The following is a 14042-nucleotide window of genomic DNA, read 5'->3' as shown; positions in this document are numbered from 1 at the left end:
TTGAAAAGGGTCCGAGAATGAAGTATTTCGCTGCGTTTACCGTTAATCAGAATATTATCCATGTGGGAAAGTGGTGCATGAAGATTTAGCAACCCCTTTTCTGCCCGACGATTCGAGTCCAATTCGTAGCCACTACGGGTGTATTCCAGCGCATCATCATTGCAATACCGTTGCATTCACACCCAGTCACAACCGAGTTAGAGTAATTACTTGAGTATTACTATCTAATATTACTCCTTTCTATTTCAATCCTTGTGATCTTGACGACGACTCATACGCCTACTACCCCCTCTCAGGGTGCCTAAATGTCTCTCGGTTCGCTTAATAACTGTGATATCGCCGAGATGCTTGAACGGCAGAAGTTCTATTTGTCGTTAATCACGAGAAGGTTAACCCCCACGCCTAGTTAAGAACCAATAACTTGTAAATGAAGTCATTGAAGCGAGGACTGCTCCTAACTGCGACTACCGCTTGGGAGACCCAGAGAACAGCACGAGAGTTAACCTGCGGCCCTCGCGCGATATTTTGACAGGGAGTCTCTGTTCAACATATACATATACATCAGCTTTGACACTTTCCACCGGATTCCCAACCCTTAATCGAAGCCTGGTGAATACCTGGGCGGCCTCGCCGGACCCCTTATCGCGCTCGCGACGCGCATGGGGTCAAAGGCCTCGGCGCCGAGGTAGGACGTGACGTCGAGGTCTCCATTCTTCTTGAACATGATGCCGATGTAGGTCTGGAGGCCCTTGCCCTGGTCGAGGCGGCGGTGGGCGGCCATGCCCTCGAGCATGTTCATGTACTGCTGGCCGTAGGCGGCGCGGCCGCGCTTCTCCAGCCAGGCGATCAGGGCGCGGGCGACGCTGAGGTCGTCGGGCCCGACGTGGCGCGTGGGCACGTACAGCTTGACGTCGGGCCGCGCGCTGGTCGGCGCCATGTCGAAGTAGTAGATGTAGCCCGACAGCAGCTCCGGTAGCTCGACGAAGTTGTCCACCGCCGCCGGGTTGTAGTTGCGCGTCCGCTCCACGTGCGCATCCTCTGGGAAGTCGTCCGGCGTGCCCGTCACCGCCCCGATCAGGCTCCGGAGCTCCTCCAGCTGCGCCGCCGACAGCGGCACGCGCCCGCCCGCCGTCATGATCTCGCGGGCCGACGCGAAGCTCGTGCTCGCCGTCTGGAAGTAGAACTTCAGCCGCGACTTGGAAGTGTCGACCGTGTCGACGGCCAGGATCCTATTCTCGACGCGATCAGTAATCTCACCCGGTGAATTATCATGGACCGCTGTCGCGGGTATAAATAGCTGCGCGGGGCGTTACTCACATAGGAACTAGCTTTTTGCCTTCTGCGCTCGTCTCGACGAAGTCGTAAACGAGGTCGCGGGCGTTATTCTTGGGTTGAAGCTGGGCTAGCGACTCCTTCCATAGAGGCAAAGGTATCAAGCCCTTGGGCTGGCCGAGTTTGCGGGGGATGAAATAAGACTTAAACGAAAGGCCGGAATCGTCGAACTCGGCGGCTAGCATGAAGGTCGTGGTGTAATGAGCGCCCTCGGCAGCCTCCTGTGCATACTTGGACTTGTCGTGGTCGAACAGAGTGGCTAAGAAGTGATCGGTCCATTTAAGGTCGACTCCGGGAACCTGCGCCGCTAGTCGATGGATCATCTCCGTTGCTGCTTGTTGGTTCAGAGGATCTACGGTTGAACCCGCCGCCTCACTGATGGGTTCGATACTGTAGCGTATCGCAGGGTGGCCGCCCTTGGCCCCGTTCCACTTCCACGAATATTCTATGGGTGAGCCATCTGGGCCCAGGAGGGACGTCCACACAGCCGGGCCGCCTTTCGGTCCTGGTCCTGGCCCAAAATACGGGACCTGCTCATAATGTTAGTCCTTCCAACATTGTCAAGCGAAGTAGTAAAGGGGCGGGGAAACGAGGGAGGGGGAAAGAGAGGGGGTGGTTCTAAACATACGGTCCAGTGGTAGTGAAACAGAAGCGCTTCGTACTGCTTAGCTAGCGAATAGCCGGCCTCGTGCACCAAGATGGCCAGGTGTAGGCCGGTTAGATCCCACCAGTAATTCTTAGCGGCATCGCGACGAGGCAGTATTTGAGACAAGGTCTCCCACGCCGGGGTGGTCGACCCCGTCGACTTTGGATACGCTATAGAACCCATAACGATGTACTCTTCGAATTAAATCAGTCCGCTTGGTACTTGTGTGTGAGGAGTTGCGCTCTGGATAGGGATTCGGTATCTGGTGGTTTTTTTTATAATTGACGTTGTACGCGCTGCACACCTATGTATATGCAGTGCTAACCTGCGCGGCCCTCGCGAAAAAGGGCCCAGCCATATTTCGTGGGATCCAGTCGGGCTTCCAACGCCGAACGGCACGGGAAAGCGAATTCCTTCGAGTCTCGGTGACCGGACAGCGGCTGGTGGGGAAGAAGAAGCCATCTAAGTCGGTGGGAGCTGACATCGTCTCACTGGTGCCAATTCGGTTACTCAGATCGTCTTGAATTCCGTATTAACATCAAATCGATGCCTGGTACTACCCCCAGTAGGGATCCCTTGCATCCAGTTGCCTTGTTTTTCCATGTGACGGCTGCCCTACGTAGGACCTACCTAAAGGATACGGCTTGTCGCATCGATGCATCCTGTCACAGCCATCCAGAGCTTGGCCCGCGCCGCGTGCCAATTTGCTGCGTTGATCGCGCAAAGCTGGAGTTTGGACGGAGTTGTGGCAGACTGCATCGGCGCTTGCCTGTCTGGAGTTAGCATAAAACCGACATCCACCACCACCGCCTACATAAGGACCTTTTCTCGCGCCAAACCCCACGAGTTGGTATCTGGCATACTTCAATCAGCCCAACCAACCAGCTTTATCTTGATCTTCGCTTGGCTCAGTAGCCTTCATAAGAAATATCCGCCTCTACTTTACCACCTGATTACCAGCTCGGGATGCCTTCTTCTAGCAACAAGCCCCTTATTCTCATCACGGGCGCCAACCAGGGCCTCGGCTATGCCACGGCCAAAATCCTAGCTGACACGGGGAAGTACCATGTGATACTCGGTAGCCGATCGGTCGCCAAGGGCGAGGAGGCCATCGCCAAGCTCAAGTCGGAAAATGCCGACGTGGACACTTCGGCGCTTACGCCGGTGGTGCTAGACGTCACTGACGACGCTAGCATCGAGGCGGCGAGAGACTTGGTGAAGGAGAAGTTCGGCCACCTGGACATCCTGATCAACTCGGCCGGCGTCAACGGCCAGATTCCCGTGCGCAAGCCTGGCCTGCGGGAGAACTACCAGTTCGTCTTCGACGTCAACGTCTTCGGCGTCGCCGTGTTGACGGAGACCTTCTTGCCGCTGCTGCGCGCCTCCCCCTACCAGGATCGCCGGGTGGTCAACGTGACGACGGGTCTGGGCCAGATCGGCGTCGCACTGGCCACCGACACGATATACAACGCGGCCAGCCTGCCGGCGCCCGAGTACCGCAGCAGCAAGGCGGCGCTCAACATGCTGACGGCCGTCGACGCATCGCGGCTCAAGCCGGAGAACATCACCGTCGTCGCCGTCGCGCCCGGCCACACCAAGACCCAGTTCACGGGAAACCGAGGCGTCAAGGAGCCGAGCCAGGGCGCGGCCAACATCGTCAGGGCCGCCATCGAGGGCAAGCCGGAGGACCTGTACGGCAAGCTCCAGGCCGAGGAGCTCGTCGAGTACGGCTGGTGAGCTGCGAATCTCACAGCTAGGTCGGCGTCCCGCAAGATTATTCGCGCCTGCGAAGACGGGACACGGATTCTAGGGGTAGACGTTGTGGTCGTGAAGAAGCCGCTACCTACCTTTTGGCAGATATAGACCTCATACCACATATAAACGAGGGTAACTAGTCGTTATGTATAGTGTCTATATCATGTTGGAGTTGAGCCCTCATGAGGCTCCTCAGATTCTCAATCAAGTTGCCTGCCGATTGACTTGTCACTGCTGCACGCCTGTTTCGCGTTGACCTATCTCTAGCCCGTCCCGAAGCCCATAGCCGTTTCTGTAGCGCTGGAGTTTTGGGTATACCTACGTTGTGTGATACGCTTATCTCGTGAATGGGCGAAACATCGTTGCCATGCGTAGGTAGGTAATAGATATTGACATGCCGTGCCGTTCATGCGCCATAGAAAAAAGGTCGGGGCTACTTATGAGCCGCGATCTGCGCTTGTGTAGCCACATCTCGATCCGCGGCCGGCGGCCACCACGACTGTAACCCACGACGACGCGTCATGACGGATCTCACCTCCGTGACGCTCTCCGGGGTGGGCTTGCGTAGTGGTGGAGATTACGGGGTTAGTCTGGAGATAGCGTCCCACCCTGGAGCGCTTAGATCCGGAAGCATCTGAGCTCGGGCATTCTCAGGTGCAACTACAGGGATGAGGAACTGGAGTTGTGCATTTCCCGAACGTCGGGAACTGCCCTACTGACGTCATATGTAGTATTGGCACGCATACGCAGGCTTATCCGTACCTTGTCATCGTACCGGTACCTAAGGTACCTGCTTGTCGCGTTGTCCACGAATTTGGCTCTGTCGTTTATGCAAGTAGGTATGTCGTATTCCTCGTAGGCGACCGTTACCCAGCATAGAATCGCCCTCTTTTGGCCTGCCGACAGCGTATACTGTAAACCATGCCAGCGGCAAACCATGGAGCAACGGAAACACTAACTGAACTTAGGCATAAGAAGCACCACGACAACAGCAGCGGCCGTTGTATTTAGCTAGTAGGTAGCAATGATAATTGCAATAATTGTAGTAATTGTAGTGCTTGTAGTAATTGCTCCTGGCACAATAAAAGACGGCTTCACCGTTAAACAAGCCAGCGTATTAACCCAACGTCTAACGTACTCTCGAGATCTCTCTTTACTACCCGTAGCCTCGCTCGCTAGGAGGAAGTTCTGTTCGGTTTCCCGTGCTAGACTCTGCAGAACATATATAAATATATATATATATACCGTACACGCGGTTAAACGAACTTAACATCTAAAGGCATAAAGGCATTCCCATGGATGGAAATGCGACTGGCTAATAATATTATTTACCCTGATAAAGAGGGGTGGGAAAGCACGAGGAGAGCGTGCCACGAGCCATTGTCGCGCTATTAGTACTGGTATATAGGTAAAAGTACCTAGCAATTGTTCCTGTACGCAATTCGCTTGTAGCACAATGGGCCCTTTCGGTGAACGTGAAGACGTGTATACCTATTCATCGTCCATATCTAGAGTTGGATTCGTAGAGCAGCTTCGTGTTCGCGCGGTCCTCGCACATTGGCGGGGATCACCGACAGGCTGATAGAGCCGGAGAGGGGAGGAAGGGGATGGGTTGGGCAGCTGCGTAACCACCGCTCTAGCTGAATAACCGATTACGACAAATGACGAGAGCACATGCGTGGATATGACCAGTCTGGTGGGTCAGCAGCTTGCAAACTCGGGCTGGAGTGGCAAAGGCCGGTCGCGACTTCGGGATTCTTCCGTCGTCGCGTCGTCGGGATCTGTCATCCCACCTGCCACGGGTATAGGGAGCATTCAGTTGGGGGAGAGGGGCTCTTCGGGTTACCCATCCTAGATTCAACTCCAAAAAGGAGATAGAAGGGGGAGATAGAAGGGGAAACCTTCTTGAAGATCTGTAGACCAAAATTTCCTCCATCAAGTTCAAGTTCCTGCTTCGCTTTCGTCTCTTCTCATTGCTTCCTATCATATCGTGGCTTTCCCACCTACGTTGCGGTCGACCGTTTTTTGGTTCCTACTAATTCAGTTATTCTGTCCTAGTATCACAACGCGCCCGAGACGTAAACGGTTGTGGCATCAGAATCTTACCACTTCATCTGGCTTCCCTGCCGGCACAGCCATATTGACCACCATCGTAGCCATCATGAACCCCCCCCCCCCCCCCCCCCCCCCCCGAGCTTCCCCCCGGGGCTTCCTCCCAACCATCATCAACTAGGCAACTGTCATACTGTCATACAATCTAACACGACTTTAAGGTTCCAGAGTGAACACCACCTCCATTAGCTCCGTGTCTGCCACTCCTAATTGTTTACATGCCGAAGTTATTAAGTCTCTGGTAACGCCGACTACGGGGCCCGCCGGAGCCGGAGGCCCTGAGGATTTGTCGTCCTGATGCACGGTCGGTAACGGTCGACACTCGCGAGGACTCAGACCGAGACAGTCTCGCTAGCGCGAAACAGACCCGGGCCAAAGCTACTGGCAAGTCGTCCATTCTCGACGAGCAGGAAGAATTCTTAACTGACAAGGCTCAGAGGCCTGAAAGGTCTTGTATTCCTACTCGGGGACTAGAGAGCTGGCCATCTCAACAAGCACGTTTCACAGCCACCTTAGCTGAGAGGCAGTCGATATCACGGAAGTTCTCAGTTCCCGAGAGACCTTGGGGTTCTGTGGGCTCGATACAAAGGTTTCTAGCCTCATCTTCGACTCTTAGTAGCGGCTGCAGTAAGCCCCGAATGACCTGGGGTACGGAAACGACATCGTTACCAAGACAAAATATTTCGTTTGGAGGATGGGCGAGCGGAAGAACGTTTAGCTTCCCGAACATGATTGGCGACGTGCCACGGCCGGGATGGGTGCTATTAATCTGCGGCTTTGCGATGCCATTCCGGATAGCGCTTTCGCCAATCTCAGAAAGACACGGTCCGCTTCTTATTAGTCATTTGGAGTTCTGGCGGTGCTTCCACTTGATTTTTCGGTCAACGAGTTCCCTAACAGCGCGTACACACCGTTCCCGCTCACTACCGACCTGCCTGAGATTGGTATTCCGAAGGCCCGAGCCCTTTAGAACTTCCGACCGCCCTTCTCTTACGAAACCTTCTGCCGCTGCCGCCCAATACGGCTAACTATCCGGCTAAGGATTCGGAGCACGATGGTAAGGGCCTGTCCGCCGTCGTCATGACGGGAGGATTAGCCCGGCTGCGTTTGTGGCTACCCCTGTCGGACGGAGTTCCTGCCTCCTGCCTACCGGCCATGATCACGTTACGGATGCAGCGTATCTAGGACGAGGAAGGGGCTCGGCTCCGGGTGGTTGACACGTGGGTTAAGGATAACCAGGCCGGCTATCTCACCTCCTACTTGCACTTACTACGATTAACGTCTGCACCATAAACTTTTCAACGATCATGCGGGCAGCCCGAGACTAGTAGCTAGAAGAAGGCACCAAGTATGGGTAAAGCTCGAACGACGAACTAGGAGAAAACTCGGGACGCCTCACTGAGTCAAAGGCCTTTACCTCCCCGGGCAGTAGTACCTTTGGCGGCCTTATGAACGCCATTGTTATTGTATGGGAGTCCGTTTTCCCTGTCTCAAACTTCCATACGCACCGAACACTCGTTCCCCATTTACCTTGGTCTTACAACAGATTCTCCACAGGACTCGATACCAATTGCGCTCCTCATCGAGGCCGATACGAATAGACTGCCCGGGGACTAGGCCATCTCCATCTCCTGCCATGTCGTACGATACTCAAAACGGCCGGCCTGTTGGTGGGGGTAGAAATATGAGGAGGCCACCATTACCTCCAGACTGCTTTAGTGGAGCTTGTAACACTGATATAACGCAACAGAGGTTACTGAGACTCCATGTCTCCCAAGAAGGAGATGCAGTCCCACGGCCGAGGGAGTAAGACCGACCGAGGAGCAGGAGCGAATATATGAGGCTTCCGACTTAAAACCTCCCAAGTTTTCTTTTCAAGAGTTTACCGGCCAATGCTCATCCTTGGGACGATATGAGTTGATAGGCCAGGTATCACGTAGATGGGTGGAGCTACGTGCGGGACTGAGGTGGCTCTGTTGTGGGAGCAATGGAGTGTGGGTTGAAGAAGTTGAACTGATTGACTAGCTAACTAGGAAGGTGTCACGTAGCAATTGAACCAGCCTATATAAGCCTACATACCGCAAAGCGTGAATGTAGGCGTCTACGTTTTACGCGACAGAAGGAAATGAACAAAGGAGATGCGAGCAGGACTACCGATTGAGAATGGGGCTTCGCGAGCTCCTTGACACATACCACCCCGAGTTGCGTCCAGGGTCCGCCTTGGCCCCAGCCGCTGAGTGACTCCGTGGACAAGCTACTGCGGAAGCTTCGGCTCTGGTTCGCGACTTCGGTCGCTCGAGTCGCCTCTACGACTCCGTCCCATTGCGCTAGAGCTCGTGGCCATAGATCCGTCCGTGGGCGTGGGGCTACCCAGACTGAACAAGGAGCAACTCGTGCTCGTGGAGCTACTCAGACTGGTCAAGGAACGAACTTACGTATGTAGGCCTATAAGGTCTGGTTCAATTGCTACGTAGCACCAGGTGTTTCTCGGAAAGAAATTCTGGATCGACCACAAAAAAAACAAACGCTATGGGGAGTGGCTGGGCCAAAAAGGGTGGTAACGTCCCAGTACACGACTCGTTCTCGATCCGAAGAGAAGGGGAGACCTTTGCCCCGCGCTTTGGGGCAGTAGAGCGCCATATTACGAAGTGTGTAGAGGATGACGCCAGCTGATCTACCCCAGTGCGTAGAAGGCCGGTAAACTATGTCCACTCAACTGCAGAGCTGAAGCTTTCCCGATTTAATAGCGCTAGAATTCGGTTTACTTTAGAAACTTCGTATATATCCTCCTACTCATCCTTTGGCATTATTCTCTCAGTCCTATCATAGGACTGCATCTCCTTCCCGCGACACCGCATATGATAGGAGAGGCAGAGTAGGAGGAAGTAGCTAAGCTAAAACGATTAGCTAATAGGAACCTTATTATATACTTAAAAGAGTTATGTCCATACGCTTGGAAATTTATTACTATACCACCCTGTTGCGTAGGCACACGCCTCTAGTAGCTCCATCTTCACCAAGAGCCACACCTACGTGGAGAGCAACCTAGCTTACCTAGGGTGGTTGAGCACACACACACGCATATCTATCTCAACTGGCTTCGCTCGCTCTCTTTAATTTATTTCCCTACCTGTCAGTTAGTTTACCTTTTCTCATCTACATTCCCTTGCTCCCTCTGTGCGCAGCCTATCCCACAATCCGTTGCTAAGAGCTAGCTACGCGAAACGCCCGGTAACCGGTTGTAATTATCCAGCGGAGGAGACTTGGGGTCTTCTGTGTTCAACCTTGAGGGGCAGATTATGGCAATTCTTACCGTCAGTACCAGTAAGAGTGCCGGGCCGGCACGAGGAAAGAGGGAAAGAAATGCGTCGGCTGAGATATACCTTTGAATGATGCCCCGGGAGTCGATGCGGGGGACTCCATGAAGGAGATTAAAGGATTGAATGATATCGCCTCTGCTGAGTTAATTGAATGGGTGTGGGACAATTCCGACAGTTTAAATCCAAGGAGCTTGGGTTGGTTTCAAGCATGAGATTACGCCGAGAGTTGATGGGAAGCCTGCCTCGAGACCACTGCAGCGCCATTATTGATTTTGCACTTGCAGGTCATTTCCGTTATTATTATTACGTTATAGCACATGGTTCCCATATCTGTCAACGTGACTTTGTCGTTTAAACTGAACAACGTCTTCGCCTCAGCATGCTCTTCAACGCAGTAAAAATCTCGAAGCAGAGCAAATTCAAGGCCTGCCGGCTATATATCCATTTAATCAAAACCGGTATTTAAATGTAACAACTCCTAAATGGAACATGGCCACAGTTTAGCATCTTAAAAGGACCTCTCCATACGAAAAACTAGAATCAGCCTAACTCCTCCAAGACGAAAACGATGTGCCACGCTGGAAACTTAAGGAATACTGTCACGTAGCCATACGCTTCTAGTGGAGAGCTACCTAGCTCACCCCAGCTGGTTGATCGCTTCTATATATATCCGTAGTTCTCCCCTCGCTCTTGAGTAGCTCCTCTTCTTTTCTTGTCAGTCAATACACACCTTCTCACCCGCATTCCATTGCTCTCTGTACGCAACCTATTGCGCCCAACGTCGCTCTAGAGAGCTACGTGGTAACGACTTATAGTGTATTAGCATATGAGGCCTGATCCGTACGGGATAAATACTCGAACTTAATCTTAACTGAACAGCTCCCACGGAAGTCGAGAAAATTTGTTGACAACACGTCGCGGACCTCCGGTAGCAAGACTTAAACCGGCTCGTATCTGGAATCCAAGATCCTCGAACCGTCTGCCTGTAATGAGCTCGGGACCATTCTCCTTGAAGCGATGTTCAGCACTACGGTCTTCAGCGGCAGCAGGACTTCTAAGAAAAATAAGGCCGGGATTGTGTAGCGCGATCGCAGAGTACAGAGAGCCAAAAAAAAAAGTCTTTAGGTTTATTGTTTTGTGCATAATACCCTTTTAAGCGGTAGCTTAGGTAAGCCGCATAATCCCAAATCTTGATTAGGTAAGCTTCGGTCACATGCACTGCGTCAGGATACGTGTATGAGTATTGTTTCATTTTCTTCCTCTCGATGATCCATCTTAGGCATCAATTAATAGTCAACTACCACCCCCACTGCTGCCACCGTAATCGCTTTCTCGCGATCGGCTCCAACCCAACAAGTTCCCAACTCAGGCAACGCCTATACAGTACCAAGTGTCTTTCCAGAACATGGTGTTGCAATTGGCGCCCCCTGAGCCCAGAACTGTGTTCCAGAGGTACAGGTCGTCGGGGCTAATGCTGTGGCGCTCTGCGAAGAGCGCGCACCAGTCGCCGTCCTGTGCCTGCGCGAACTTGTTGCAGTTTTCCACGATGCCGTCCTGGTGCGGATCGGGGATCGGCACCTTCGTCGGCGTCGTCGTCGGCGGCGTCGTTATCGTCGAGCTCGTGCTGGACGCGCCGCCGCTTACGCCAACGCAGTACGCGTAATCTACAGGTCAAAGCGTGTCAGTGAAGGTGGCCACGAATGGGGGACCTGGGACTTGCGCGCTGCCAAGCACGTTTACGCACCTCCCCAGAAACCGTTGACGCAGTCCTCCGACACGGCCGGATTCCACGACAGGAATTGCGCGTGCGTGATGCTGTACTCCCTCTCGAGAACGCCACAGTCATCTCCGTCTGCTATGCTGTCAGTCCTTGTTTTTTTTCTTTGCTTTTGAGCACGGGATGCAGTAAAACTTACCAACGGCAATGTGCCATTTGTTGCAGTTAGCGGGCTGTCCAGTCTGCGTCGGCCCAGGTGGCCCGGTCGGCTTGACCGTCGACGACGAGGTCGAGGTCCTGGTAGGTGTCGGCTGCTCATCACTCGTAGCCACGCAGTATTGGTAACCTGTGATGAACATGTCAATACGAGTCAGTTCCGTCATTGTTTTAGAGCAGGTGCTCGGGCACAGAAAGAGGGCGGATGGTCACACTCACCTGCCCACATGCCCAAGCAATCCGCACCGACGCTAGGGTTCCAAGCAAAGAATTGCTCGATCGTGATACCATACACCGACAGGATTTCTGTGCAAGTCATGCCGTCGGTACTTGCCACCTCGACGATCTCTGTGCAATTAGGTGTCATTCCATCCTAGCGAAGCCCATGTTAGCGTGCCGAATGCTGACGTCTCCGTTCGCCAAGATACGGCTTACCCTGACGGGGAGTTGAGAGACGGGGTCTGCCGCATCAGGCTGATCCCCCTCGTAGTATTTCCCACAGTATCTCAAGCCTGCCTCGAAAGCGCACGAAGGATCGGACGCATTCCCGAGATCTATGGGGAGGACGCATCAGTGTTATTCACGTCTCGCATTCTTTCCACAGCTCACGGGGTTGTGGACTATCGCTCACCTGTGTTCCACGTCTCGAGGTCCTCCAACGTCACACCCATGACTTCTGCCGCTAGATGGCAGTTCGAGATCAAATAAGAATTTTCGAGATTCTGCTGGTACAAATCGCCGAGGATGTAGTTCTCGCAATCGTCTCGAGTGCCGCTCGCGAGGGGTACCGGTGTTGTGGTCGGGGTCGGACTCGACCAGCCAATATTCGGGAGACCCGTCGCCACGTCTTCGAAGGTGCCATTCCTTGTCGCCGTGAATGAGAAGGTTATGTGGCCCGGCTTTCCGCTGTAGGTGTTGACTGCGTGCGGGTTAGAACAGATCACCTAAAACCCGTTGCCGTGACGTTGGCGGTAACTTACTGTCGCCCACTGGCTGGATGCAATAACTCTCGTACGCGAACAGATTCGTACAGTTTTCGTTGACCGCCGGATTGAGGAAGAGGAAGTCTGACAAAGAGATTGCGAACTTCATGATGACGAGGTTGCAGTAGTCACCAGGAATAGCCTCATAGTAGCGGCCGCAGTACGTGTTGGTTCCTTGGGCGATATTGGTCGGGACAGGTGCAGCGGTGGTCGGGATGGACGGTGCAATGGTCGTTGGGGCCGGCGTTATGTACGGGGTCCCAGGAACAGCTACACATACTTGGTCACCCACCATGCGTTGGAGGTTGTAGCACCCGGCATCGACAGACTATGATCACAACGGTTATTCCCAGTTTTCTGCAACCGAAACCTGTCCCCCGAGGAAAGGTCAATACGAACCGGATTCCACGCTCGGAATTGAGAGTCGGTCATTCCAAATTCTCTGGTGATAGACTTGCAGGTGTCACCCTCGGCAACCGTGTAGACGTCGCAGGTGTTCACGAGGCAGAGCTTCCCTGACGACGGAAAATCGACGCAAGCAGCCGAGAGATCGTTGTCTGTCAGCAGCCAGTCCGTTCCGATGCCTTGGGAGACAGAAATCGAATGGCAGTCATCGCCGGCTTTTATTTCATACGTCTTCCCCGCACATGTTGGCGTGGCAGGGACGTATTCGGTCGGCCTAGCGATTGATTCCCACTCGGTTAGCTAGTGCTTGCTCGCAAGACGGGGTCCCTGAATCACGGCGGTACCGGGGGCGGTAATACTCACGAGAATAGACTCAGAGTTGTCTTCGTCAGTGGTGCATTCGCGATGCCGCAGCTGGAGGTCTTCGACTCGTAGGCCGAGCTCTGCTGGAGATCAAGTCCCATGTAGTAGGGAGAGCCGGCCTGGAAGCGCAGGATCTGAACGAGGCATTGGTCGCAAGGATCGGATACCTCGTCGCCGTAGTCGCCTCCCGCGGGAATTCCACCCGGCAGAGCGGCTGTTTCGGGGTCTAGGAAGACGGAAATGGCCGCGGCGACGTTGTTGCAGAACCGCGTTCCGTCCGTGAGACAGGTAAAATTATAATGGTACCGGATCATCTCGGAGATGAGGGCGACGGGCTCCTCGACGTCCTGGAAGCCGACCCAAGTGTCTTCACTGCACGCAGAAACGACTCCGGCATGGTAGCTGGCCAGAGAAGACGCGCACCCGGACGTGCAGATCTTCTCCAGCTCCGCCTTGGGATAGAAATTGCCAGCTTGCAGAGCCGGGACGGCATGACTACAGGCAACTTCGGCCATCAGCGCATTGCCGCAGGCCGTACTCGCGCCCTCGGGCAGGACAGCTTGGGTAAAGAAACGAGCGGCAAGCGCTGTAGGCGCAAAGAGGGTAGCAAGCAGCGAGAGGGCCAGAGACCACCCCGCCTTGTTGGGAACGAAATCCATGATGGCTACGGTGCTGGAACAAAGGAGCGTAGGGTAAGGACCGTAGGCTCTCGCTCAGGTGCCAGAAGGGAAGAGAGAAGAAGAGCAAGTTCTCTCCGAGACCAACCAAGAGCATATCAATCAACGAGACCATGACGATGAGCATCTAGAAGTCGGACTATACCGATACTTTTGGTACGCCGTAATCTAGAAGACACGTGAGAAGCCCCGCGCCACCGCGTCATGTCCGCTTATAGGTAAGGGATATTGGTTCCTGCATCAGGCCGATCAGCCCCTGCGTGTCAAGCTGACTATTCTTACCGTGTTAACGGTTTGAGGATTGAGGCTCCGTGTAGGGTAACATTCTTCAGGGCTGACACGCATTGGCAAATTAGGTAGGTACCCATTCAGCGTCGAGGCTACGGGGAGTCCCGTTGGGCCGGCGTATATTTCATCGATACAGCAACCCATCTGACATGTTACGTCGTATATAATAGGCATCAATGGAGTGGCTTATTGCCCACCCACACCTATATCCTGCTAAGTCTGGAGCAA

General features: G+C 53.8%; 3 protein-coding genes across 3 annotated transcripts; 1 reads left to right on the top strand and 2 right to left on the bottom strand.

The window, feature by feature from the left end:
* Positions 1–276: 276 nt before the first annotated feature.
* GGS23DRAFT_555037 (dimethylallyl tryptophan synthase GliD1) lies at positions 277–2423 on the bottom strand. The gene is made up of 3 exons (XM_051515576.1): positions 1961–2423; positions 1318–1862; positions 277–1229 (listed from the first exon to the last, which is right to left on the bottom strand). The coding sequence occupies exons 1-3, from the start codon at positions 2159–2161 to the stop codon at positions 596–598; spliced, it is 1380 nt and encodes a 459-aa protein (XP_051374719.1). The 5' UTR covers positions 2162–2423; the 3' UTR covers positions 277–595.
* Positions 2424–2709: 286 nt separating this feature from the next.
* Positions 2710–4095, top strand: GGS23DRAFT_555036 (short-chain dehydrogenase). Its single transcript, XM_051515575.1, has one exon. It carries the CDS (start codon positions 2945–2947, stop codon positions 3713–3715), a length of 771 nt encoding a protein of 256 aa, XP_051374718.1. The 5' UTR covers positions 2710–2944; the 3' UTR covers positions 3716–4095.
* A 6195-nt stretch (positions 4096–10290) lies between these two features.
* GGS23DRAFT_364190 (LysM domain-containing protein) lies at positions 10291–13919 on the bottom strand. The gene is made up of 9 exons (XM_051513280.1): positions 12850–13919; positions 12481–12760; positions 12079–12409; positions 11730–12017; positions 11534–11652; positions 11318–11471; positions 11082–11228; positions 10910–11017; positions 10291–10829 (listed from the first exon to the last, which is right to left on the bottom strand). The coding sequence occupies exons 1-9, from the start codon at positions 13506–13508 to the stop codon at positions 10531–10533; spliced, it is 2385 nt and encodes a 794-aa protein (XP_051374717.1). The 5' UTR covers positions 13509–13919; the 3' UTR covers positions 10291–10530.
* Positions 13920–14042: the final 123 nt, after the last annotated feature.

This window comes from Durotheca rogersii (genome assembly GCF_024521655.1).
Source record: "Durotheca rogersii strain YMJ 92031201 chromosome Unknown GGS23scaffold_4, whole genome shotgun sequence".
Lineage (NCBI taxonomy): Eukaryota > Fungi > Ascomycota > Sordariomycetes > Xylariales > Xylariaceae > Durotheca > Durotheca rogersii.
The sequence above is the reverse complement of the archived record's forward strand: the minus strand, read 5'-3'. Positions and strand labels throughout refer to the sequence as shown.